Source organism: Diospyros lotus, chromosome 1, assembly GCF_014633365.1.
Source record: "Diospyros lotus cultivar Yz01 chromosome 1, ASM1463336v1, whole genome shotgun sequence".
In the NCBI taxonomy this organism is placed as follows: domain Eukaryota; kingdom Viridiplantae; phylum Streptophyta; class Magnoliopsida; order Ericales; family Ebenaceae; genus Diospyros; species Diospyros lotus.
In genome coordinates, this window is record NC_068338.1 from 46379728 (window position 1) to 46405650 (window position 25923).

General features: G+C 35.8%; 5 protein-coding genes across 8 annotated transcripts in view; 2 read left to right on the forward strand and 3 right to left on the reverse strand.

Moving 5' to 3' along the window:
* LOC127796785 (pentatricopeptide repeat-containing protein At4g21190) overlaps positions 1-1630 on the reverse strand; it is a 4287-nt gene extending 2657 nt beyond the window's left edge. The window contains exons 1-2 of one of the 2 annotated variants that reach the window (XM_052329185.1): positions 1506-1630; positions 1131-1215 (exon numbers count right to left, since the gene is read on the reverse strand). In XM_052329185.1, coding sequence (XP_052185145.1) covers positions 1131-1214 — 84 coding nt within the window. In that variant the 5' untranslated portion in view covers position 1215; positions 1506-1630. Of the gene's footprint in view, positions 1-1130; positions 1216-1382; positions 1439-1505 lie in introns of those variants that run through there. The other variant, XM_052329176.1, reaches the window with a different exon arrangement.
* Positions 1631-3103: 1473 nt separating this feature from the next.
* Positions 3104-9945, forward strand: LOC127810246 (uncharacterized protein At3g49140-like). Its single transcript, XM_052349625.1, has 10 exons — positions 3104-3330; positions 3512-3716; positions 4367-4469; positions 4577-4644; positions 6590-6739; positions 6834-6959; positions 7109-7435; positions 8102-8254; positions 8594-8689; positions 9640-9945. The coding sequence occupies exons 1-10, from the start codon at positions 3209-3211 to the stop codon at positions 9742-9744; spliced, it is 1455 nt and encodes a 484-aa protein (XP_052205585.1). The 5' UTR covers positions 3104-3208; the 3' UTR covers positions 9745-9945.
* Positions 9767-23526, reverse strand: LOC127810238 (uncharacterized). 3 transcript variants are annotated; one of them, XM_052349593.1, is made up of 16 exons: positions 23416-23524; positions 22223-22359; positions 21834-21997; positions 21563-21709; positions 21407-21458; positions 19428-19602; positions 18085-18170; positions 17551-17763; positions 16587-16703; positions 15690-15846; positions 15293-15400; positions 14498-14563; positions 14149-14408; positions 13267-13638; positions 13023-13094; positions 9767-9967 (listed from the first exon to the last, which is right to left on the reverse strand). In XM_052349593.1, exons 1-14 carry the CDS (start codon positions 23468-23470, stop codon positions 13555-13557), a joined length of 1821 nt encoding a protein of 606 aa, XP_052205553.1. In that variant the 5' UTR covers positions 23471-23524; the 3' UTR covers positions 9767-9967; positions 13023-13094; positions 13267-13554. The 3 variants fall into 3 exon arrangements, with proteins under 3 accessions (XP_052205553.1, XP_052205576.1, XP_052205564.1); XM_052349616.1 differs by lacking the exon at positions 9767-9967 and adding an exon at positions 13762-13818 and having other exon boundaries at positions 12484-13094; positions 23416-23526; XM_052349604.1 differs by lacking the exon at positions 9767-9967 and having other exon boundaries at positions 12484-13094; positions 18085-18167; positions 23416-23523.
* LOC127810258 (protein SAR DEFICIENT 4) lies at positions 10076-11459 on the reverse strand. The gene has a single exon (XM_052349636.1). It carries the CDS (start codon positions 11210-11212, stop codon positions 10217-10219), a length of 996 nt encoding a protein of 331 aa, XP_052205596.1. The 5' UTR covers positions 11213-11459; the 3' UTR covers positions 10076-10216.
* Positions 23527-24129: 603 nt separating the features above from the next.
* LOC127811128 (uncharacterized protein PAM68-like) lies at positions 24130-24851 on the forward strand. Its single transcript, XM_052350838.1, has one exon. The coding sequence runs from the start codon at positions 24186-24188 to the stop codon at positions 24726-24728; it is 543 nt and encodes a 180-aa protein (XP_052206798.1). The 5' UTR covers positions 24130-24185; the 3' UTR covers positions 24729-24851.
* Positions 24852-25923: the final 1072 nt, after the last annotated feature.

The window sequence follows — 25923 nt, forward strand, 5'->3', positions numbered from 1 at the left end:
AAATTTCTAATTGGTGAAGCAGAAACTGATAAAAACATAACTCATTGTCCTAGATTCGCTGATAAACATAAAGAATTCTTTATGGCCATTTGTTGAATGAAGGACCACTTTGGTTGAATAGTGTTCATCAAGAATTGAAGACTTAAAAGGGATACTTTCATGGAATTTCACGGGGTTTTCTGTAAAGATTCCAACACTGCAATCTTCTAAAAGGAATGTTTAGGGACAAAACTGAATATAAGAAACAAAACATTAATGCCCGGACAAAAACCCAGGAATTGGACACGTTGCATTCTGGAAGGGACTAGAACAAAGAGGAAGAGAAAAACCGCAAGAATAAACATGTTGTTTCCTGTATGAAGAAATGTTGTTGAACAGGATTCAAAATTTCACCCGATAGGACATCAACATCTTGAAAAGGTTCAAAATTTCAATAGCAATACCATATTATGCCAAAAGGCAACTGCCTTAATCCTATAAATGTTGGAGTATGATTGTCACTCCTTTCCTTCTCTTTTCCATTTCAATAGCAATACCATTTTATTTCCATTTCCTTCTCTTTTCCATCCACAAATGGTAGCACCAGTCAGAGTATGATTGTCACACTTTTCCGCAATCTCTCGATCAGATTGTGTGTGATTGTGTGGATACCAACTTGTTCATAGTGGAAGCAAAATAAGATTACTCTTCAAGAGACTACTCAGGACTTACAAGGAGAGGAAGTAAGAGAATGTAAATTTCATCGAATCGAATAGCAAATGTTACTTCATTCTACTGAACACAACTACATGACTAGGTATTTACTGTATTTATAAACTTCACCATACACACACTTTATTACTCTATAAACACACTTACACACTACTAAACACTTTCCACTATTTTCTAAGCATTTTTTATACTTCAAGACGACTCTTGACTTCACATTCCTTGTATCCAAAACCAAACATGCGTCTAACCTTGTCGGCTTCCACTACTGACTCTTTACCATCTGTCTACTGATTCTTAATTAATCAAAATATCACATATACGCTTGTGTGGGAAAAATCGATATATGCATACGCGTAATTCAAAACATAATTTGCTCGAATAGTACTTGGCATCTCGCTCTAAAGATAATGGAAGCTCACCACGACGCTGCTATTCTTTTGGGGCAACTCGAAGGATTCCGATCTTCCAGTGAAAATTGCTGGAGTGTACCTCAAGCAAAGCATTCTTCATAAAAGATATGTAGAAAAAATAATTATATGCTCAACCAATTAGTGGAAATTAAATACGAACATCTCGATTTCCAGAATAAAATTTAAACAATTAAACCTGAAGTTGAGATTTATGTGTTTGGATGAGTATATATGTTCAGTACTTTTGGCCAGAGAGCTTACCCAGAAGAGAAATTGCTCAGACAACTCACAGCTATATCCATACATTCACAGAATATATATACATACATAATACATTCACAGCCTACCCGTGAAAGAGTTAGTAAGAGGAATATATCTACGTACAGATAAGAAGATGGACGGTCGCCGGAACGACGGAACGGCGAAACCACGACGAGATCGAGAAGACGGTAGAACGTCGGCGGCTGAGGGAACTCAGTTCGCAAAATGGAGAGGGAAGAACGGATAGGAGCTTGGGAGTGCTTTCAGCTTTCATTAGAGACGGAATATTTTCCGTCTCTGAAGTGGTCGCGGAGGCAGAGACGGAATTTTTTCCGTCTCTAACGCGGTCGCGGAGCACATTTTCCCAATATGTCAAAACGGCCCGAAATATTTCTAAATTTATAAAAAAAAAAAGCCCAAAACATTTTAAAAACGCTAAAATGGTATTACTTCGACGTTTCCGTGCCCTAAATAAAACAAAAAAATGCTAAGCTACTGGGCAAAAGCTCGAGAGCCAACAACAAAGCAGTCTCTTGGAAGTGATGATCCAGAACAACTAGTTTGTCCAGAATCTATGAAAAAAAAAATGAAAATATTTTTTATAGAAAATGAAAATATGGAAATAAATATTCTTTTAAAAAAATAGACATAAATATAGTTCGAAATGAAAATAAAAAATATTTCAAAAAAGAAACGATTCCTATAAAGTGTTTCCGTACAACATACTCTAAAACAACCCTTGATCTTAATTAATTTTTATTATCTTAAAAAAAAAAAATTCCAGAGAATCTTTCTTGGACACCAAACAAAATGGAGCAATTTTGCTACTAATATCCATTGCCATGAAACCCTTTTGAATTGTGGATGCATCGTCAATCATAAATATTTTTTTAATTTTATTTTTTATTAAAAATCAAATAATTAGTAAATAAGGAACCCTAAACTCAAAACATGAAATTAGATGCTCATACTCCAAACATACGAGTCTAAATTTTTTTTAAATTATGTTGTATATATAATTTTTTTATAATAAATGATATTATCAATAAAGTATAATAATAATAATATATTGTTAGTTTCATAAATCATACTTAAATACAATAATAACGTTGTACTATTGGCATACACCAACAACGAAGTAAGAGTACACTTCTTTTGCACATTGTGTTTCTCTAACTTCCAAAATTACACTTTTACTAGAAAAGATATCAATGCTTAGATTATATTTATCCATGTAAATTTTTTTAAAAGCAAAAAGAATAACAAATGTAAATTATAGTTATATCATTAACACTAGTGAGTTAATTTGATATATATATATTTTTTAAAAATGTTATTTATACAAATAATTGGATTACTGAAAAGGTGATCAAAAACGTTAAATAATAAAAATACCCTCACTTAATTTGTCGTTGTCACCATTAAATGAAGTCCGAGCGAACTTTATAAAGTTTGGACTTTTTTCATCCCCGATGTCGTAATAATTGATGATAAAATTTGATCTATGAAGTTCGATTCGATTATAAAGTCTATTATTTTGTTAATATATGTAGCCCTGTCCAATTCTTATTAATTACACTTAAAAATGGCGTACATAAGATGAAGAATAGGACTAGAGTTGGTTGGTAACAAACGGCACGCCACAAAGCTTTTGTATCTTTTAAGCAAATTCAGCAAATATTTGTCTTCTATTGCTACAATTTGTCTGAAAGAGAAGTACAACCCCGCAAAGCGGGAAGCTGCAGAGTACAACTCTATGCTCCCGTCGGATAAGAGAGAAGCGGAGGGCGGAAGGCTCAGATCTCTTCTCACTCCAATAACAGAAAATGCTGCTGATGAGGATGACGATCGAACCCTCCACGGCCGTCCGATTCGCCGCCGGCAGCTTCCGGCCCGCCATCACCACCAGCCGACGACTTCGGCACACCTGCGGCTTCTCCTTGCCGCGGTACCTCCACTTATGCTTCCTTTCCCGAATTTTCAGGGAAAATATTTTTTAAAAAAATTGTTACTCTTTCTCGGGAAACAAACGGAGCGGAATTGTTTGTTCACTTCTTTGCAATTGTCAGATGCAATTATGCATATTGAGAGAATTGGTAGTCAGTAAGGTAGTTAAATTTGATTTGCAGGAAGAAATTTCAGAGATCAGTGGATGATTCTTCTTTGGCGAGGAAGAAGAGCAGTGTGAAGCAGAGAGTTAGAGCATCTGTGGAAGAGGAGTCGCGTGCGAAGCCGTCGCGGTACCATCCGTCGGAGGACATTGCAGTGTTGGATTCGGTGGAGGATGGAGAAGCCAGACTTTCACCAGCAGAAACTGCTAGGACCATTATCGAGGTATTGTAAAGTAGACACATTTGCTTTCCAAGAGTGGATTGTAGTTTAATCGTATTACTTTATTGTAACTGTTGTTCGGAGCAAATCATCAGGAAGGATATATCTGTAGCTTGTTGGTTGTATGAAATAATTTATATGTATGCTTTTGAAAACCTATAATTTGCCAGAGTGGCACTTGCTGTCTTTAGTGATTGTTACTGCACTGGAACTTCAGAATTGGTTTTGATACATAATGTTACTTTCTAGTTTTGTTCTTCTTAGAATTGAAACATAATATTCCATGATGAATGATTTGCAAGGTCAGGCTTGTAGTTCTGAGTTCACCTTTGGTATCAATTTTTCAGAGAGGAAAATGTGAAGGCAAATGGGAGCTTAAAAAGAAGTTATTGGAGGCTTGAATTTTCCTCCAATTAGAAGGCACATGAATTGGTAGCCCAATTATATTGCTCCATGTTGTTACTTCTCAAACAACAACACACCAAATCTTAATTCCATTAGGATTGGGACTCTAGACTCATATTCTTCTAGTTATTTTGCAATTGACCATATTCTTTGTTTTCATTGGTGATTATGGGAGAACTGCATTTCCCATGAATTACTGTCTGGATATTTATGTATACCTAATGTTCCTTTTATCATTTTATTTTCAGGTTAACAGCAAAGGAACACTCATGTTTTCAGGTCTTCTTAGTGATGAAGTTCATGAAAACATTTTTTGCCCAGATTTGCCTTATGTGACGGATGAACATGGAAGTAAGTTTAGGTATTTCAGGTTGCTACTATGATGTCTAGTGATCTTAGTTGTGATTGGTATCTACATTTACTCTAGTGAAGTTTTATTTGCTCTGGCTGCCTGTCAGATATTTACTTTCAGGTCAAGAATCAGGAAGACATTTTGCAGACTCTAACTGCCGAGGATAACTATGTGGTATGCAATGTGCACTACTAGGAAACTTGCTTACGCAATACATGCACTCTCATAGTCAACATCATATAAAGTTATAGAAGTTGTGTTCAGTGATGCATAAAGATTTTCCCTTGCCGCCTTAGTATCCTATAACATCTCTCTCTCTCTTTCTTATTGTCCGTCTCAATCTGAGTAGAGGTGATGTAGGACAGTAGGGAAGAGAGAAAGAAGAGGCAAAGAAGTGAAGAGCAGAAAAAGAAGAGAACAGTTGAGAGGGAGTTTCTGAAAATTGATTACATTAACTGCCTTTCTGAAAATTGTTTTCTATCTTTCTTCTTTTATCTTCTTCTTTTTATCTCTTAACTCACTTTTAAGGATAATGGGTAAACTTAAAGCCTTTTGCCCTTGCAAAACTTATCCAAATGTACTTATATGTATAAGCTAGATTTTATAGCTTATTTGATCCATTTTATATGTAAATATATGTCAAATTATATGCGATTTGCATATTTAGGGGACTTCCTTCTCCTTTCGTATTAGAGTCATTGGGGTACAAATTTTTTTTTTCTTGGTGGATAAAACAAAAGAAGGCATAAATGTTAAGCCTGAATTGTAGAGGCATATGTCAGAATCCTAAGGCTTCAAATTGAGTAGGTTGAAATCAAATATATGGAATGCAAGGGTAGAAAAAGAAATAAAAGTGTAAAGGATGTCATGATGAGACTTGCAAATCAAGATATTCTTAATAAAATCAATTTAGATATCTCAACCAGTTGTTTAAAGAAATGAAAGATTATTGAAATGTGACTCAAAGAATCTATGTAAGATAGTTACACTAGATAGGTGTCTCTCTAGCATTTTATGCGATCTTAAGATCCCATTAAAGCTAAAAATGAAGTTTTATCAGATACCTAAGAGACTATCATTTTCATATGGCTTGAAATATTGTGCAATTAAGTTGGCATATGCTAATATGAATCAAACATAGATGAGAATGTTATGAGGAATGCATTGTCATGTGAGAAAAAATAGGATTAGAAATGAAATTACATGTAATAAGGTTACAGTGACGTCTATTAAAGATAAGATGTGTAGAATGCGTTAAGATAGTGAGGGCATGTAAGAAGAAGGCCAATAGATGCACTTGTAAAGAAAGTGAGTGAAATAGAAGAAGTTTGTAGCAAAAGATATAGAGGAAGATCAACAAGATTTGATGGGAAACCCTTAAACATGACATGGAATGTAATGGCCTTATAGAAGATAGGGCCATGGATAAACATAATTGGCAAGCTAAAATTCATGTGGACAAACCCACTAGTGAAATTAAGGTTTATGATGGTGGTGGTGAGTTTTGGCTCTCTTAATAAGAGCTCTTTTGTAATGGTCAGGCCTGCAATTTAGTAATTTACTTATTCACCATAGTATTTGATAAAATGAAGAAAATGAAATAATATAAATTATTACTTGTTGGATAATTAATAGTTTGATTTTTCATGGTTTGGAGATTTTTATTTTTTTACTTCCTGTCAAGGGAGTTATTTGATTACAGTACATTCTCTGCATGAAGTTGTTACTCGTTAGAACTACTTTATCAATTTTCCTTGTGTTAAATTTAAAATCTTAATTTAAATTTGGATTCTACTAAAAAAAGTTTTAACTTTTCATCTTTAATTTTCTTTTAGCTATCAATTAGAAAATAATCTAATAATAACTATGATTCTGCTTTAGTTCTATCTTCACTACTGAACAAAATTCCTAGATCCACGGCCTGGTGCAAATGAGATGATTGACTAAAGATAAGCATGGTTATCTTTTGCAATTCAAACTACATTTACAGAAAGGATGTAGTTTATATCAAATTTAGTAAAAGGAAATAGTCTTGCTGAATATGATGTGTGGACAATGAAGGACGTCTAAATGTTGCTTGATTTTTGTTGTGCTCACACACTTTTTGAACACAATGCAGCAAGTCATTATAGGCCTGGATACTGCAGAATTGCTTAGTGAAATGGAATCAGAAATTGACTTTGGTATTGATGAAATGGATGATGAAGATAGTGATGATGAAGATGATGATGATAGCGAGGACGATGCTGAAGATGGTGATTACAATGAGGTGGCTACTGTTTCTTTTAGTTCCTTGTGTACTCGAGCATGGTATTACCGTCTCTATACCCTTTCCCATCATTAGTTCAAATTCTTGTTTCTAGGACTGGGTTACCATTCTGGAAGATGAGGAAGATGAAGAGGATTCTTTTGAGTCATTAGGGGACTGGGCAAAGTTGGAGACCATGAGAACTGCTCATCCAATGTATTTTGCCGAAAAACTGGCAGAGGTGAACTGTTCTTGTTGATATTTTTATATGTGTAGAAAGGTTCTTACCAGATTCTTTGTTAAATAAATTTCTTTTTTGTGCAACTTCTCTTTCTTTGATTTGATGCAATAAATAATGCAAGCATGGGTGGCTTTGTGTTTATTTGTCAGGTTGTGTCTGATGATCCTATGGACTTCATGGATCAGCCTCCAGCTGGCCTAGCCATCCAAGGTCTTCTAAGACCAGCCTTTGTGGAAGAACACACTATCATTCAGAAGCATTTATCTGTACATGAACCTGGTACATCTGACTTAAATCAGGTTGGGGAAAATAAAGAGGACAATATAGAAGGGCTTGGAATGATTAATGGTCACAGGCTTCCTTCTTCAGATGGCTTGATGCAGGAATTGGAGAATGGTGGAAGCCATGGAAATGGGACATCATTCTACAAGCTAGAGATGATTAATGTTCAGTTGCTCGCACCTCATGGTCAGCAGGTATATTTTGCAATTTCTTGTATGCATTACAGTTGCTTGTCAACTTCTATTTTTCACATGGAGTTCTGCATATTCATCAAGGCCTTGGAGGTTGTTGACCTCATTGAGGGGAAGACAAGATGCTGACAAGAGATTTTAAATGTTCGTCTTAAATTAAGTCTGCTCTATGTTTGGAATTATTTCATCTTATATGGCATGTAACTGGAACAAGATAGCAACAAAACAGTTTGAGCACCCATACCATGGTCAAGCAGATGTGCGTCAATGGTTTGATTTTGTCATTTAGTAAAATCTTGCATAATTTTCTGGGAGGTGCTTTCTTATTCTGCTTTGTATCAAACAGTGGATTTTATGATGTAAGTGAAAGCAAATTCTACTTCTGGCACAACATCTTTGCTTGTACTATCATGAACTGGAACCAGAAATCTTTATCCCTCAACATGGTGCTGGTTCTTTTCTTTTCTTTTTTTTCCTTCCCTTAACTTCACATGTAAACTTTAGCTTTTCCCCCCCTTTTGTGTGTGTTGTGCGTGTGTGTGTGTGTGGGGGGGGGGGGGGGGTCGCTCCATGTCAGAGGCATTTGGTGGCGGGGATGCATGGGTTCAGGATTCAGTCATGATTGCATGAGAATGACAGATTAAAATCTGTGGCTTTATAATGTTGCAGACTGTTGTTGAAGTGGATGATTTAATAAAAGCGCAACCTGATTCTATTGCACATTCAGCTGCCAAGATTATCTCTCGACTTAAAGCTGGTGGTGAAAAGACCACGCAAGCCCTTAAATTACTCTGTTGGAGATGCAAGGGTATTCAAGTAGAGGTATACACTAGATCTTCTGAATTAAAGATTCCAAGTCATTTTTCATTTTGTTGAGTTTACAGAAATAATTAAAATTTTACCAAGCATTTCATTTGATTTTATGCCATTTGCATCTGGAGCATTGAACAGGCAACTCTAAAATACTTAGTGCCTCATGCTAAAAAGAATGATCTCGATATGAATTCAAAACCATGCCTTGAGTTGACATCTAAGTGGAAAGATTGAAGGTTAAGGCGTGCTAAAACTAATCGATTCTTTCTCCTGAATATTTGGCTAAAGGCTATTGGATTAATGGATTGGATTGTTTCCATGCATCTTATTTGTTGCTAATATTGACAGGAGGCATCAATCATTGGCATAGACTCCCTTGGTTTTGACTTGAGAGTTTGCTCAGGAACACAATTACTAACACTTCGATTTACATTTAATACACGGGTATTTTTCTATCCCTTTCTTTATAAGTGGGCATTTTTCTATTATATATGGTCAACATTAATCTCAAAAATCTTAAAGTTTGTGTTAAACAGTTATGCCGAGCAACGGCTAGCTACATTTATCTCATTTCCATGCCTTCACAGCTTGGATGCCTACAATTGTAGATGAGAAATTCTATCTGCACCTCTTTTAGATAATTGAAGACATAACTCTCAAGTTCCCATTTGACTTGTCCACATTGAAAATTAAACTTCTAGGTCTAGATTAAAGTTGGCATGGAGGATTCATGTTGATTTGCTCTTTATGATCAAGTGTAAGGCATACAGCTGGTCTATGCTCGTGGAGAGTGACAGTTCCCCAAGTCAGTACATTTAGATGCTACTAGAGGATGTGCTTCAAATAGGATTTTTCTTTGTTTTCGCTTTTAAGATTAAAAAATTGAATATTTTAAGGCAAATAGAAGATCTGAGGATGTGAGGACAACGGTTAGCAGCAATAGTAAGATTGCTCTTTTGTAACTTATAAAGTCCTTTTTTTCCATAAATGACTAAAAGGTCACATATTAGAACTTGTGGAAAACAACCTCCTTGTAAAAAAGTAAAAGACAAATTGTATATAAATATAATCCTTGAAAAGAAAAGAGCCTCATGCAAAAAAACTTATTGAGGACGTGTCCATCTGAAAAATGAGGAGTGAACCTAAAGGAAGAAAGAGAGATTAGAGTAAGTTTCATGTGATTATGCCTTCGTAGATGGTTCATATACACACACGACTTCGACCACTATAGTAAGGTGAACTTGAGTTACATTATGGGTTGTGTAAGGTCGAACTCGTATTACTAAAAATCTTCCTCTCTGAGTAGCCTATCTGTCTATATACATATGATCACCCCAAAAAATAAAAAAAAAAATGAAAATAATTCTCCTGACCTAAGCAAAATGGATGTGCAGGGATCTTCCGAATATAGCGCTGAAAGACAACTGAATGATATGTTGTTCCCAAGGGCCGCCCACAACCTGCAAAAGAAGAGACAAGCTCGCCAAGCAGAATCATGAAGTGTTTAATTAATCTGTTTGATGCAGGTGACAATTCTGAAAAATCTTCTACTTTACCAATTTTTATTTTTATTTTTTTTTGTCAATCTTTTTATTTTTTGTATAGCTTCTTTCTTTCTTCTTCTTCTTCTTCATACTTGTTCGAGAGAACTTTAAAGTGAGCATGCAATGCCAGCCCCTCTCATCCAAATTGGTAGCGACACGAGATACTTATTTTCTGCAGCTACAATTTCCAACAAAAAGGAAAATCAAAATCAAATCAAATTAAGTACATAACAATATTTATCTTTCTTCCTTTTCCTTGCACAATCCAAATTTAAAATTATTAAGCTAAAACATTAACTACTCTGGAAACTTTTATTATTAATAGAGTACAAGAGCTTAGGCATGAATGCATAACATGGAAAAGGAGATTAAAAGCGATAACGAAAAAGAAAGAAAAGAAACAATTGTCCGAATTGACACGCAGAGCTTATTGGCCATTCTGAGCCTTGATCAAAGTCTCGTAGACCAGCTGTGCAGCCAGAACATCCCAGGTTGCTGAACCCACAGACTTGAACACAGTGATTTCATTCACATCCCTCCTCCCAGTCTTCTCCCCCTTCACTAACTCCACTAATCCCCCAGCAACCTCACGGCGGCTAATCACGCCCCTCTCAAACGCACCCACCAGCTCTCCAGCCTCCTCCATTGCAGCCTCATTGTCCACAAACACTCTCCCCCTCCTAATCGCCTCGTCGTCACACTCCCTCATCGACGGCTTAAAAGACCCCACCAAGTCCAAGTGCGCCCCGCCCTTCAACCTCGCTCCCGCCACCAGCGGTGCCTCCGAATTGGTGGCGCAACTCACTATGTCCGCCGCCCCCACCGCCTCCTCCAAGCGTTCGGTGTGCTCGAAGCTAATGCCATCTGCCTCGAACTCAACACCCATTTTCTCGGAAAGGGTTTTGGCTCTGTCTATAGACCTGTTCCAGATAAGGACTCTGGTTATGCTGGGCCGAGTGGTTAGATGGGCCTTGATGAGGTGTGGGGCGAGCGAACCGGCGCCGACCATGAGGAGGACTTGGGAGGATGGGCTTGATAAGTAGACGGAGGCCAGGGCGGAGATGCAGGAGGTGCGGAGGAGGGTGAGTTCGCCGCCGTCCATGGCGGCGAGGGGCTGGCCGGTGAGGGAGTGGAAGAGGGTGAAGGTGGCATGGATGGAGGGGAGGCGGAGGGAGTTGTTGTTGTGGTGGTGGGTGACAAGCTTGACGCCGATGTAGGGGAGGGAGGGGGAGAGGGACCAGCAGGGCATAAGGAGGAGGGAAGCTGTGGCGCTGGTCGGGTGGGCGTGGCGGGTTGGGGATTGCAGGGTGGTTGAGGCGGCGGGGAGGGTGGTTTGGAGGTGGCCGATCAGGTTTTTGTAGCTGAGGGTTGAACGGAGGGTGGGTGCGTCGATGAAGACGAACGGCGGCGCTGTGGTGGCCATTGACGGGGAAGACTTGGAAGATCAATGGGGGAAACCCAGGGGAAATTGAGAATTCAGACTTTCGGGTGAATTAATGACTCGGATTCCTTCGGTTTAATAAAAGGGCAATGCTACATATACATACATATTTGCACACAACTTTATACACACATAATAAAATAATAAAAATACCCCCTCCATCAAATCACTTCCACTGCAAACATAAATATGTATGTGTAGAGTATGGTTTCCACGTTTGTAAAATATTTTTGTTTTTGAAACGTTAAGATTATTTTTATAATTTTAAAAAAATTATGATCATTTTTTAATTTAAAAATATATTTTTGTCTACGAATAGATAAAATATTTATTGTCTTATCTCTCAAAAAAAAATTTAAATATATTATAAATTTTATGTTTATTTTTAAATTAAATCATTATTTATTATTATTTTTATATTAAAAATTATATTTACAAAAAAAATATATTTTTTTTATTCATAAATTTCATTCACATATTTATTTTTTTAAATAATATTTTTTTATTTTATATTGTATTTATTTTTTATTATCATTTTCATACAACATAATATATATACACTTGACTCAAAATTTGAGAAAAATAAGTGTTAATTACTAAAAATATATATATCAAACTTTATTAATAATTTTATAATATATTTTAATATTTATTAATTTTATATTTAACTTTTAATTATGTATTAATTCTATAATACTATTAAATTTTACATAATTAATACTTTTTGATATATTAATTATTTTTTTCCCAATTTTTTATACTTGCATAATGAATACTCTTTGGAGGACTTGTGAGAGGATGGGTTTGATAAGGCTGTAATCTTATAGTGATATTATCAGAAAAAGTTGACAAATTTTTAAATCTTCCAAATAAGCCCATTATTTCAATTTTTTTTTAAAAAAAAATCATTTAGCTTTGAAATCAAAGTACAATAACTAGACAGCAGAACTTTCACATTTTCATATATCCTTCAAACACATCTAACTAAGAGAGAGGAAATGAAAACAACCCTAGCTAGTGAAGAACAGCTTGCTAACTACTAACCCATCTCTTTTTAATCGAATGAGCTGTGTTTCTCATTTAGCTATTTGTTACAAGTGACTTTAAATTAAGTTTTTTTTTTTCCTTGACAATATTTTTTTAAATAAGATTTGTATAAAAGAAACTATCACCAAAAGCATCTACATCAAAAAAATTAGAGCATACCGCAACATACAATGATTGCAAGAAACTAACACTAAACTCAGAATAAAAAAAAAAGAGATGGGATCTAAAACAAAATATACATCACAATCAAAATCTCTCTACTCATTAACTAGTTCACCTTATCATCTTGACAGCAAGAGCAAGAAATTCAACTATTAACTTCATGGTAAGTTTTGGGAAAGAAGAATAACATAAAAGAGGAAAATTAAATAAGATCATCCCAATTACACAATTACAACAATAATAACCATAAACTTTAAATTTACTAAATGACCATTAAGAAAGATTGTAGTTCAAGTGATAAGTTGTATTAAAATGTTCAAAAAAAATTCTCAAATTCAAGTTCTCTCATAATAAATCTCCCCTAGCTGCTAAGTTGATTTCTCGATTATTTATATTATAAATTTGAAAGGACTTGTGACATTAGGAAAAAAAATCTCATTTTACCCACCCAGTGCAATCAGCTTGACAAGTCATTCTTAAGAAGGGTCCAAAAATACAAGCACTACAAGTGAATCTAAAGAGAAATTATGTATTTCAAATTTTTCTGTAACTTAATTAGCAGCTCTAGACAACTTATCAGTACCTCTCAACAGCTCATCACTGACTCTTATGCTTAAGGGCCCCCCCTGTGAATTAGGATAAAAGAATTCAGCGTCTGTAGTAAACGGATATTATCAAAATTATTATTTTTTTAATGCCAAACCACTAGTAAATCTACATAGACACAAGGTTCAGAATTTGCATCCATGTTCAATTTCAAGCGGTTTGGAGTCAAATTGGATAATGGAAAATTGGCACCATAAGTGTGAGCTTTGAAAGAATAGTACCTCAATTCTGCTACATAATGTCTGCATTCTGCAACTCTGCAAAATTAACAGCTTTCTTTTCCGTGGTACACGTCAAGAAAGGTCAGGTAAGATATATACAAAGAAGTAGTGCATATGACGGATTACTTCTTTACATGAATTTTGTAGATTCACACTTGGCATTCCTCAAGTATGAATGTCATGATTGTACATCCCACATCAACTGCTAGCTGACCACTTTCTTCTTGCGTCTGAGTTCTTATCACCTCCACATCAAATATAAGGGCGATGGAAGTATGGAATCAAATTTTAAGTGTAGGTTAGTTCAGCCTGAAATGCAGTCCTTTCAACTGCCATCCACCAGTCCTCTTCATCTCCATCAGGCGTTATTCTCTGTTTTGGAATGCATGGAATGGGTACAGAAAGACAACAATATCAGAATCAGAAAAAAGAGTTATGATGAATAGGTTGAAGTTTATGTTAGATTGATTTGTCGTAAGGGCAACCGGATTATACCATGTTAAGAACAGTACAAACTGAAAAGAGTAATGTAGTATTCTATTTGAGGACTTTCTGAAAAACAAAAAAAGAAAGAAAGAGAATAATATTAAAAAATAATATCCAGTGAGTAGGAGATGTGCACAAGCAGGCATGCCTACAGATAAGATAAGGACAAATAGTAATTTCCCTTGAAAAGTTTTTCTCATGGCCTTATCTTATCTTATAGCTATTTTCCTAGTTTTTATTATGATTAACTGAAAATACCCGCTACCCAAGCACATGTTCTATGACTGGCCCCAAGTTGGTCTATGGCAATTTTACTTGAATTATTTAATTAAACCATGCCAAGCAATTAATCAATATATAGAACATGAAAATGTAAGGGGTGAAATAATGACTAACCATTTCACTGAGATCGAGTGTTTTACACATATTCTCCATTTTTTCTGCAACTCTTGCAGCTTCAAGCCACCATCCTTGTTTCTTGCAGCTGTCTGTCATGTTTTCATCACCACAAAATGTTATATGCTCCTGACCATTTTCAACAAGTTGACATTCAAGATTCCTGTCCAAGGAGCCATTATTATGCCCAAGAGAACTGAAGAAAACTGAAGCATCAGGAAGAACATCTTTAGGGACTGGACGAAGAGGGGATCGGTAACCTGTTATACAATCAATCAGCTCAGTGAAGTGATCACCTATAGACACAAAAATTTGGACTAATAAAATTATAGAAAGAACTCATATACACCTCTGCAATCCGGATCATGGCATTTCTGATAGTACACAGCCCTTTGGAGGTCAACAACATAAATCACTGAACCAAAAAGGAACATATAAGATGTCAATTCATATTGAACCTGTCTATAGATTGTTTTAAGAGATGATTTACAGATTTAAGGCAAAAGGCAACCATATATATTACCTGGGAAACAAATTCAAGCAATATTTATAAAAGGTTCAAAGATGGCAATGTAACAGGGCAAGTGGCAATAATAAGTGCTACTCCCAGGATTAAATGGTTTCATCTAATAGAAGATTGATAAACCCAATGTAATGAGACTTTCTTTAGAATCTCATTCATTTTTTTGTTCATCTTTGCACAAGGCTCCCCACTTTGCAAGGGTTGGAGAAGGATTATATTTACATGCATCCTTCCCCTTTGCTTTGGAATCTCATTCATAAACTAACAAAAAGGACTGTCCACGCCACCAAATTCATAGAGTACATATTGGTATTGTGATACTATTTCCTCATAACATGTGATCAGATGGCCTATAACAGTAACTGATAACAACTGATTAAGGCCCCAAACAAAGGGCGTGGCCAATAAGCTATTCTTAAGACAAATCGATGCAATTCTTATTTTGGTTACAATGAGACAATGTAATCAAAGTTTTGCAGGGCCTCAATCCCCAAAAACAAAAAGATTATGTTGGATAGTAAGAACACATGATGGCTACACTGAAACATTTGGAAATTATTGTAGGTAGTTTAATAGTTTTATAGGCTTACAGCTTAAGAAATGATAAGGTATGAATTGTACCATGATTGCTTTTATGTGGTCTACCAATCCGTTCACAGTATCTATTTCTTGACATGCTATAGACCATCAATCCGTACTCAGAGAACCAATACCAACTTCGGATTTTTCCTAGAATAATAACAAAATAGAAAAAATGTCAGCAAAAGAAATAAAAGTTTGCACATTAAACAATGATGTAACAGGAATATTAAGACACAAATAGTAAAATGTTAAAAGCTTTGATACACAAGTGAATCAGCATCATGTCAACTAAGGACAAGAACAATTAAATTGGAATTCCCTAAAATAGCTATACTTAAACCGTAGTTAAAATTGAAATGTTAAATGAAAAAGAAAATACAAGTTTTGTCATCCAGATAGTTTAGAACAGTGCATGGTATACTGCATAAGTAACCACCTGACACATCCCCGATGGAGCCAACAGATTCCACAAAAATGTCCAAGGCTGGAAATGGTGATTTTCCCATCAAATAAGTTCTTGAAACTTGACCTCTGCCAGAACTCAAAGTGAATTCTTGAGACAGACCTGATTGCATTTGAAAACCATTGTTTATCTGAAACAAGAAATATAGATCACTTTCAGAGAATATACCTCATAAAGCCATTAAAATAGGTATGCATATACGATATAGAAGGAACAGATGGCAATTCAGAACGCATACTTTCTTTTCCTATCCTTGTGGGTGTTTTTTTTTTTTTTTAGATTCAATGTTAATTAACATTTTTTCAAATTGAATAATGAATTGTATGTTTTTGTGTTAGGAATTTGACCAGATATGTCAAGGGTTCATTCTTCTAGCCTGATTCAAAAGTGATAGTAATAAGAATGAATAAGGAAAAGAAGAGCAGAGACTCAGAAAGGAAGCTTTATGGGAGAAAATAGGAAAATGTATATTCTAGGGCGTGGGGCTATGTACATAGAAAGGGATCAGTCTCTATCCATCCACATATTCAAATAGAGTAATGATCTTACTTGACCTGTGACTAGATATTTTTCTGTATATAACTTATTAACTATTAAATTAGATGTTTTATATTTGGTATATGATGATAAATGAGTGATGTAAAAGTAACCCTGTGCAGCTATCAGATCCTGAACAATTTTTCTTATTTTGGACTAAATATTTTCAATCTTTTCATGTCCATATCCTTGTCCATAGTCTGTACTTCTTATCCAGATACTTCACAAGACAGAAACCACCTTCTGGAATTGGAAAAATACAACAGTGGATTCCCAAATTGTGGCCATTTTCTTAAGGGAAAATAAAATTCTTATTTAGAGAGCCATCTTTACCTCTGTATCAAAGTGCAACGCCTTCACACAATCTACATCCATTTTGCAGGTCAGAAGCTTCTCACAGTCAACATCCATATTGCATATCAAGGATGCCAAGAACACATCCTCCTCGCTCTGAAACAGATCAACATGCCATTATGCAACATTGCAATGCAAGCTATTATAAAGCAAGGGTTGGAAGAAATATTTACATTTAAAGAATCTCACACAATAGAAAAGGAAAAGACCTCAGAATCCATTTTGTAATAGTCAAGAATATCATGGTAAGCACTTGGAAAGGCCGATACCATCTCATATCTGCTCTGCTCCAATCCATATTAAAATTCCAAACCCGACAGTACTTTAGAGACACATACATGGTATTCCTTGGTTTCTAAGTGACAAGAATGCTGGGTATGGGAAAAAAGTCCCCAAGGTATTTATTAGGAAAAGCAATAAACCTTACCTTGCCCTAGCTCATTAACAAGTTTAAAGTAGATACATAACATGAAAGTCGAAAAATAGAAGGGTTGAAGACTTAATGGTCAAACAAGATATCCAAGTGCAAAGCAAGTTTAATGTAAATAAAATGCACTTGGCTACTTTGCTGAAATTCCACACATGGCTTTACTCCAATAAAGAGGTTGCAAATATGAGGAAGGTGCAACTACCGCCCAAAAGAAATATAGCCTATTATATACCATACTTTATATACGGCAAAGGTTCTGGAGGAGTGTCCAAACTGACCCTTGCATTAATCCAGTGAAAGCACTGACAGAAAGAAGGCAGATTGTCTACTACAATGAAAAAATAAATAATAAACAAATAAAATGTGGCAACATGAAGTACCATCCTCATGACAAAGGGACCACCTCTCCCGTTGCCTTCATTGGGGGATATGCAGGGTTCAAGTTCAAAAGGCAATATGCATGTTTACTCGTGTAGAATAAAAATAATCAATATACAAGTATGAGCTTCATACCATGTTCTTGCATTTAAAACGCCCCGTAGGTAGAAGAACAGAAGTCTTCCCAGCTTTTGATGATAGAGGTAAGCGAAAGCAACGGTTTCTAGAGTAGACAGCAGTATCCACAAAAAGATGGCATGGGTTACCAGTGGAGCCTGAGTCTTTTAAGACAAACAACTTTTCTAATTTTCCATCACTCTCCCTTCCACTAATAATCCGTGAGCATATCTGAAAATGTCATCAAACAGTTACCATGAATATTTCTACAAAACAAAGAAAAAGAACCATGACTGAAGGTCTATTATTTTGTCAAAAGCAATAAAAGATCCTATAATTGGGAATGCATAAAGGATTAAATTCCGAGGAAATTAATATGATTCTGACAGTCAAATCACAGTCCAATCAAAATTAGAAACACGCAATGTAGTGATCAATAAGAAAAATACCTATGACATTGTGAATTTATACATCTTCTTTGAAGCTGAATTAGGAATCAAAAATTTCGGCGAGTAAAGAATTTTCAGTAATATGCTTTCTGTAGAGACATACCTCAGCAACAAAGGCACCGGCATGTGTATTGTCCTTAAAAGCAGTCTTCTTTATGCGGATTATTAAATGACGAGAAAACTTTTCTGCTGACATTCATTAGCATAGGAATCAATTAGAAAAATCAGGTTCTATTTTAACATACAAGAAAACAAAATCCTTTCCAAGGTAAACAGGTATATGTTAACAGTAGCACCATCCGAACTAACTCTCTTGGTGCCTACACGCGCACGCTGGTGCACTCACACATATACCTGCACATCCATACACCTACACCCTCACCCCACACTCATGAAGCTCAGTAGACCTATCCCTCAGTGAAACTGAATTTCTATCCTGCAGTGTTAGCCAGTTGACCTGGTCAGCCATATGATCAAGCCCATATTATTTACAGTTGATGTGAATTAAAACTTCTATGCCGACCTTGCTTGATCCTATTCTTAATGTTTCCAAATTTAACTTTAGATTTAGACTGGAAAATTAAAAGCACAAAATATTTAAAAGAGTCAAAGTGAGTGGCAGTGTCTGGCAACAAAAACTTTTCATGCCTTGGATCCAAAGTTCATTCTTCATTGGACTTGGATTTGAGAAGATTTAGCATGCAAGTATAACGAGAAAAGATGGCATCCAGTTTACAGGAGACTATGTGACAAAGAGGAATGTATGGGCACAACCAACAATAGACACCAAAAAGAGCTGATGACTAATTGTTGTAGGGCATTCAATCATCTAGTCAATCAGCTACAACTTATAGGGACTGCACTTGTCGCTCCCAAAGTTAGAAAGAGTATATTTCTAATTACGTCTCCTTTCTGAATAAAAAAACTATGTTACCTTGGGATATGGTGGCAAGAAAGGATAATAAATTCATTGAAATAGAGGATAATCCAAAGATAAGTAGATATATTCAGTTAACTAAACCAAAAATTATACAAATGGACAAAAGATAAAGAAATTTGTTTATACTAAATGCCACACCAGCTTCCTAATGAACTTATCAACTAAATTTTCCATTTATATATATCTATATATATATATATACACACATATATATATAAAAGAATGCTTCATCAGAAATCTCACAAGATATTTGAGACACAATATTAATCATGTACAAGCCAGTAGTAGTTTGACTTGCTTTAGATATTCTAAGAAAATGTTGATCACATTGCCAGAAAAAACAATTTGATAACTCTAAGTTAACAAGATAACCAAATAGAGAAATGAACTAATAGAATAGCATACTAGTACTTGATGATTGATGGTGAAATAACTCTATTTCCAAAGGCATATTGTATGGAACAGTTAAAAGGATTGCATATCACACAGCCACAAAAATATCATACCTTCAGTAGAAGAATCAAGTTCTACTATCCAGCCATGGTCTCCTTCAATAGAGTATTTCTCAAATAAGGCATCAAAAACAACAGATATGAGGAGATCAACCATCTCGTCCCCATTCTTTTCAATATTATCCCTCTTATTGAACTCCAAATCAAAATATAGGTGGCATGGTAATCCCTGATAGAATCCAAATCCAATATTTGTTACCCATGAATAGCAAAAAAATATCATGTATGCACAGACGCACACTATGAGTGAGTTAGTGAGTGAGCATGTGCGAGCGCGCATGTGTGTGTGTGTGTGTGTGTGTGTGAGAGAGAGAGAGAGAGAGTACAGCCAACAAGGCAAGGTCTTCCACAAGCTACATTTTGCCAACAAGGTGAATATAATAAAAGATTTTGGCCACCATTACTTCACAAGAAGCTGATTGGTGAGAAAGGACATCACGAAACTAAGACATAACGTCATTAAAGATATACTCAACAAAGAAATTGACTTCAAGGAGAAGAAAGCAAAAATCAAATATGAACTCGGATGCTCATACCAAGAATGTAAAAGGCAAAGAAACAAGACTTCTAGATTAGCAACCAAAGAACTTGTGCATTACCGTTTCCATTTGAATTAGTTTTATATAGATTTAAAACTCTTTCTTTTCTTGATATCTCTCATGCCCGCAATAGTTAATACTAATGTTAACTGCAATGCAAAATATTTTCATTTTTCAAATGCCTAGAGTCAGACTCAAATCAGGGGGACAGTCAATGTACCTTGGATTATTTGGTAATCACAAATCATTGCTAGTTTTCAATAATTGTTGTGATGGATGGATTTTTGGCTTTTATTCCTTAAGTTTTGGCTTGAGTTTCACAATTGGTCATACCACTTGCAAGAAAGGGTGCAACAAGTGGAGGGTAAAATCAATAGATAGATAGTATTTTCTTAAGTTGAGGGCAATTTTGAATTTTCATAAAATTATTAAGGTCAATATCGTTGATGGACAAAATAAATTTTTCACCCATCATCATTTCACCTATTCTCTCCCAATCCAAGGGTAACAAAAATAGGGGCTTTGGAGGAGAATTACTGTAAGATGTTTACATCCATTTCCATTTCATTCCATTATTATTCTCTCCAATACAGGTAGCAATCCTTTCTACCTGGTTACATTCCATTCATTTCCACTCTAACCCCTCTACCAAACCCTCTTGTAAGGAAAAACTTGTAAAAGACTGTAAAAATGTTGGTTTTACATTTATTTTTGCTTTAAGTTCCAATTCAACATTCCTAATGTTTTATTAAATATGTATCTAAGTGTCAAAGCAGGTCCCACTTCAACATTCTTATCATTATTTTTATTATGCTTTCCATTCAGTTATGAATCATTTCCCACTTCAAGTTTCTCCATACCCTGCTTTGCTTATTACTTTTTACCGATGTTTCCAGCTACTTTTGTTTCCTATTCCACTGACTAGGAAACAAAAGGCTTCAAAATCGTATATTCCTTATCAAGCATTCAAAATCGTTGTTATATAACCACTTCTCCCAATTAACATCTAAAAGGCTTAAACTCTCAAACACTTAAGGTTTTTTCTTAATAAAACCATGTTTCATGTCCACAAACTACTCACTATGTATTTCAAGTTGAATTAACATTCCGTTTTTTATGGTATAAGGTAAACAAACCTACCAGCCAGAAATGGAATCTCAAAGTGGATCAGCAGAAAAATATAGAAACTAGAGGAGGAACTCTTCAGAATTTTTGACTTATCATTGATTTCATGATCTCGCATAGCATGACCACAAAAGTAAAATTCTCTGAAAGTCATGAGGGAAGAACATATATTATGTGCTCAAGGACATTTTAGCAACTTAAAATAGGTAAAAGAATAAACTCCAACTTGAATATAGTCTTTCGTCCACCAATCCACATGCATATATGCACATTCTCACAATATCATACCAAACAAATGGCAGAGTTTACCTCTTGAATCACTTCATAATGGTGGCGGAATTTAGGATTCATGTTTTTGTACCTACAATTAAAATCAGCAGCGGAAAGGCAAAAGTTTTAGAAACAACTGTGACAGAATGAGTATCAAAAAGTAAGTTCTGACAGAACAAGGATAAAATAGGCAACCTCTGCCAAAACTGTCCATATGTTGAGACGAGGAACCTCCTCTGTCCGTTCATATGATCTTGGTAACTGAAAACATGAACATTTCCGTGCTCTCTTGCATACTTTATAGCCTCATCCTGCTTAGGGAATGTAGCCCAAACTTTCTCTCTAGATGAAGATAAAACTATAGTTCAGTTCAAAGAACAAGAGCAATAGTTTCAAGAAATCAACTGAGGCCTCTGATAGAGTAAGATTAATGGTACAGGAAGAATAACAAAAACAGGTTGAGTACCTTAAATTTTTCTGTTCATCAAGATGAATGTGGATTTCACGTAACAATCGCAGCAAACTGGTTGGTCTTTTTGGAGGCACGCCATGTGGAGAACCATAGAACACAATTGGAGAGAGATGCTTTGTTTTGCTAAAATTGATTGCTTTAGCTGTAGTTGCACCAACCTGAAGGAAATAATGATATGTAGCTAAGAACTGCAGCAAACTACATCATAAGACATGGTACTCTACAACCAACGAAAAAAATAAATGAAATCAATAGCATCTAACATTTGTCCGCAACATGGATCATACCAAAAAGAGAAGGAAAAGAACACCCCCCCCACCCCCAAAAAAAAAAAAAAAAAAAAAAAATAATAATAATAATAATAATAATATTGCAGTACATACTTCTTGCACATCTGCAGCATGTTTCTGTCTCTTTTTCCGTGATCCCGAAGATGGAGTATGAGAATACCCTAAGAACTCTTCTGAACTCACTTGATTCAGTTTGCATTTGTTCCTTTTGCTCTCTCTGACAGCAGACTCTGAAACAAAATATTGAAATTAAAAAAGCGTAAAACTGATTTCATCACCATGGAACAGCATCAAGAAAGAAGTAGTGCAAATTACACTTCCCCATGTAATTTGAAGGAAAAGCAGATAACTCTCCTACAGTTCAAAGTTTGACAGCACACTTTGACTGAGACTAAAATGTAAAAAGGACAGTCCTTAATAAATTTGGTTTCAAGGGACAATACATAGTCCAATGTCAATGTGGTTTGACCAAATTTTGTACAAATTAGCACTTAAAGCTCACTCATTGCCCAAAAACAATTACCATTTATATTAGGCTTTAAGTGAAAACACAAGAAAATTATATGTTAACTTCTGAACCACAAGGGGGTTGTGTTTATTTGGACAAGCAACCAGACGAAGATTAAGCATAAGTTTGCTAAGGAAATAATTTCATTTCATTTCAGCTAGAACCTCTCAGACCATGAGTTAGGGGTGCAAAGATTTCCACTGAATCGCCTAACATATTCTCGCTCCCCCATGGCAGCCGAGATATACGCTAGAAACGTCTGCTATGTCAACCACACCATATTTTACAACGGAGGCTAATTCAACTCCCTGTCTTGGACAATAATATTGCACAAAAAGTTATAGCCAGGGCCAAATGGATGCAGGGAGGCTAATTCAACTCCCTGTCTTGGTCAATAATCCTACACAAAAAGTTATAACCAGGGCCAAATGGATCCAGTAATTAATACCGAATACTTGAGGTTCTCATACATGCTTGCAACAACATTATTAAGATATCCAAAGAAGCTTAATCTAGCATAGAATCCAAGACTTCTTCAATTAGTGATGTGTAGAGGAATTGATGAATTACAAGTACGTCATCTATAATAATCAGAAATGGCACAAATCAATATCTGGCTTATATGCATCAGTTGCTCCTAATCAAGACACCGCAAGGCGAAGCAATGAGAAAATAATTTTGCGACTCCGTATTTCAGATTAAAACCCTAATTGGAGAACAGAAAGTTCGGCATGTGATGGCCGCATGAATGCGAGATAGAGAGAGAGAAGAGAATTACGAGGAGGAGAGACACCACATTTGAAGGACTGGAACAATCGATCGACGACGTCCATGCCTTGAAAATCTTCTTCTACTTCGCTGGCGGAACACTATGCGAATCGGCTGGATTTTCTTCCCGTTGCGGTGTCTCCAACTCCAATATAACTTTATGTTCTTGGGCGGGATAGTTGATTCTTTGACTTTTCGAGTCGGTTTCGGCCTCGGCATTACCCGTTAGTGAAACGCTGTCGTTTGGAAATTGGATTAGGGATGAGGGAATTACACCCGCCTCCCATAAAAATTAACCTAAAAACACTAAACACGTAGTATTCCGTAATTTTAAAAAAATAACAAATAGTTTTGAAGCTATTAAAAAAAGGAGATACAAAAGTGATCAGTTTCCTCGTTGCTACTTGCTAGCTGGAGTAGAAGAAAGACCTAAGAAGATGTGTGTGACTGTGAGAGACGTAAAATAAGAAAGACAAAAGGGGTGAACACAGAGATGGGTAAATTAATTTGGAAGGACCTTTCTTTCTTTAGGTATTTTACAAGGTTTAAGGTGTAACGAATGACATTAAATTATTGTATTAAAATGATACTCGCATTACGCATTACTTTTAGGTATATTTTACTTTTACTTTTACTTTTTAATTAGTATATCTACAAGATTTTTCGACTAAGAAAATATCTAGAACATAAAAGCTGCGCCGCCCGTTCGTTCATCCAGATAACATTTCTAGCTAGTAAACAAGAACAAAGATTCATTTTGTTTTGACCATATTAGAAACCATGAAAATCCTAATTTGCGCAGGACATCCGCCGACCCACATTCCAAGAAGTCTATCTCCATGGAAACCAACAAGAATCCAGCCACACCCAGCTCTCCGCCGAGAAACATGGAAGGTCGTCGCCAAAGCGGAAGCCAAAGGCTTCGGCGGAGCCCCTGCAGCAGCCAACATCCAAGGCCAAAAGAGCAGTAAAAGAGCAGATGCTGCTCCGAGGAAAACCGCCGGAAGAAATGGCGGAGAAGATGACGAGAAGATACCGAAGGTGGTGTTCGAGAGGATGATAGGCAGGATCTTGTTCTACGTTGGGGCTCCGATGGCCGCCGGGATAGCTTTGTTGCAGGTGTTTAACGTGGTGAAGGAACAACGACTGTGGGAGGTGCCGAAATGGGTGCCGTTCTTGACGACTTTCGTGACTTTTGGGGCATCGGCTCTGGGGATTGCTTATGGAACTCTCTCTGCGAGCTGGGATCCGGAGGAGGAGGGCTCTGTTCTTGGGTTTGAAGAAGCTCAGAAGAATTGGGTCGAGATGTGGGAGGAGGAATAGAATTGGTGTTGAAAGTGACAAGGGTTGCTACTTGCTGCTGCCTGTTTCTTGATAATAAATTCATAGTCCTTGATCTTTGGCTAGTTTTCTTGTGATTATTAGGCTTTGTTTGTGTGGCATGCTTGCTTACCGTGCAGTTTGTGTTTATGAATATTTTTAAAACTTGGCTTACCAAAAGAAGTTTTAGGGTATTTGATTCATTAATGCCAAAATCTTACTTTTAAAAAAGTATATATGTCAAAAGTCTAGTAAAAAATATTGTTAAAAAAAGCTTAAAAATGAATTGAGTTTATCATTAGAAAAAGGTTAATAGTCTGTTTATCCTAAAATTATACTCACCTTACAATTTGATTTTGTTTTGATAATTACTTTAATTTAATCATCATGCTTTAATATAGATGTCAAATTTATCCTCAATTGATCTTGACGTGTGGCCCAACTAATGTGATGACTGAGGTGGCGTGCTATTAGTAAAAGTAACATCATTTTGCAGTGTTGTTGTTGCAAAGTAAAAGGCAAAATGATGTTGTTTTACCTTGTACATTTTGAAACCTAAGTGTTCTTTATGGAGAATAAGGCAAGGCGTACTTTCTTAGAGGAGACACTTTTGATAAGATCCAATCAACAATCCTACAAAAGAGAATGTTTCACATACATGGCAACATCTTTCTAAGAGACAGGGGATCTAATGGGGAGGGCCTAAAAGATTATGGAAGTGGGATATGAGGACCTAATAAACCTTGTCCTCAGATAAAGTGGGAGAATTATTTGTCTGAGAAAGACTATGAATATGGTAAGAGTTAAGGATAGATAACATAAAAAAAAAAAAAAAAAACAAGGACATGGCTAAACGGCGTTTTAAAATGCTATTTTTGAAAATGCACAAAGTAAAACAACAACATTTTACCTTATGCTTTGTAGAAACAATACGGCAAAACCACATAATTTTGCTAATGTATTTATTATTGGACAGATTAGGACACCAAATCAGCTAGGCTACATGTAATGCCCCATTTTTCATAAGCGTTAAATAACTTAGGAATTTCAAGAATATATAATTTTTTCATAAACTCGATAAAAATCATTCCCCTACAATCCCGTTCTACCATCTCAGCATACTCAGAATAAGAATCGATAAGCTAAAGACAGGTTGTAACGCCCCATTTTTTGGGCACGTTATAAATTTGGGATAATT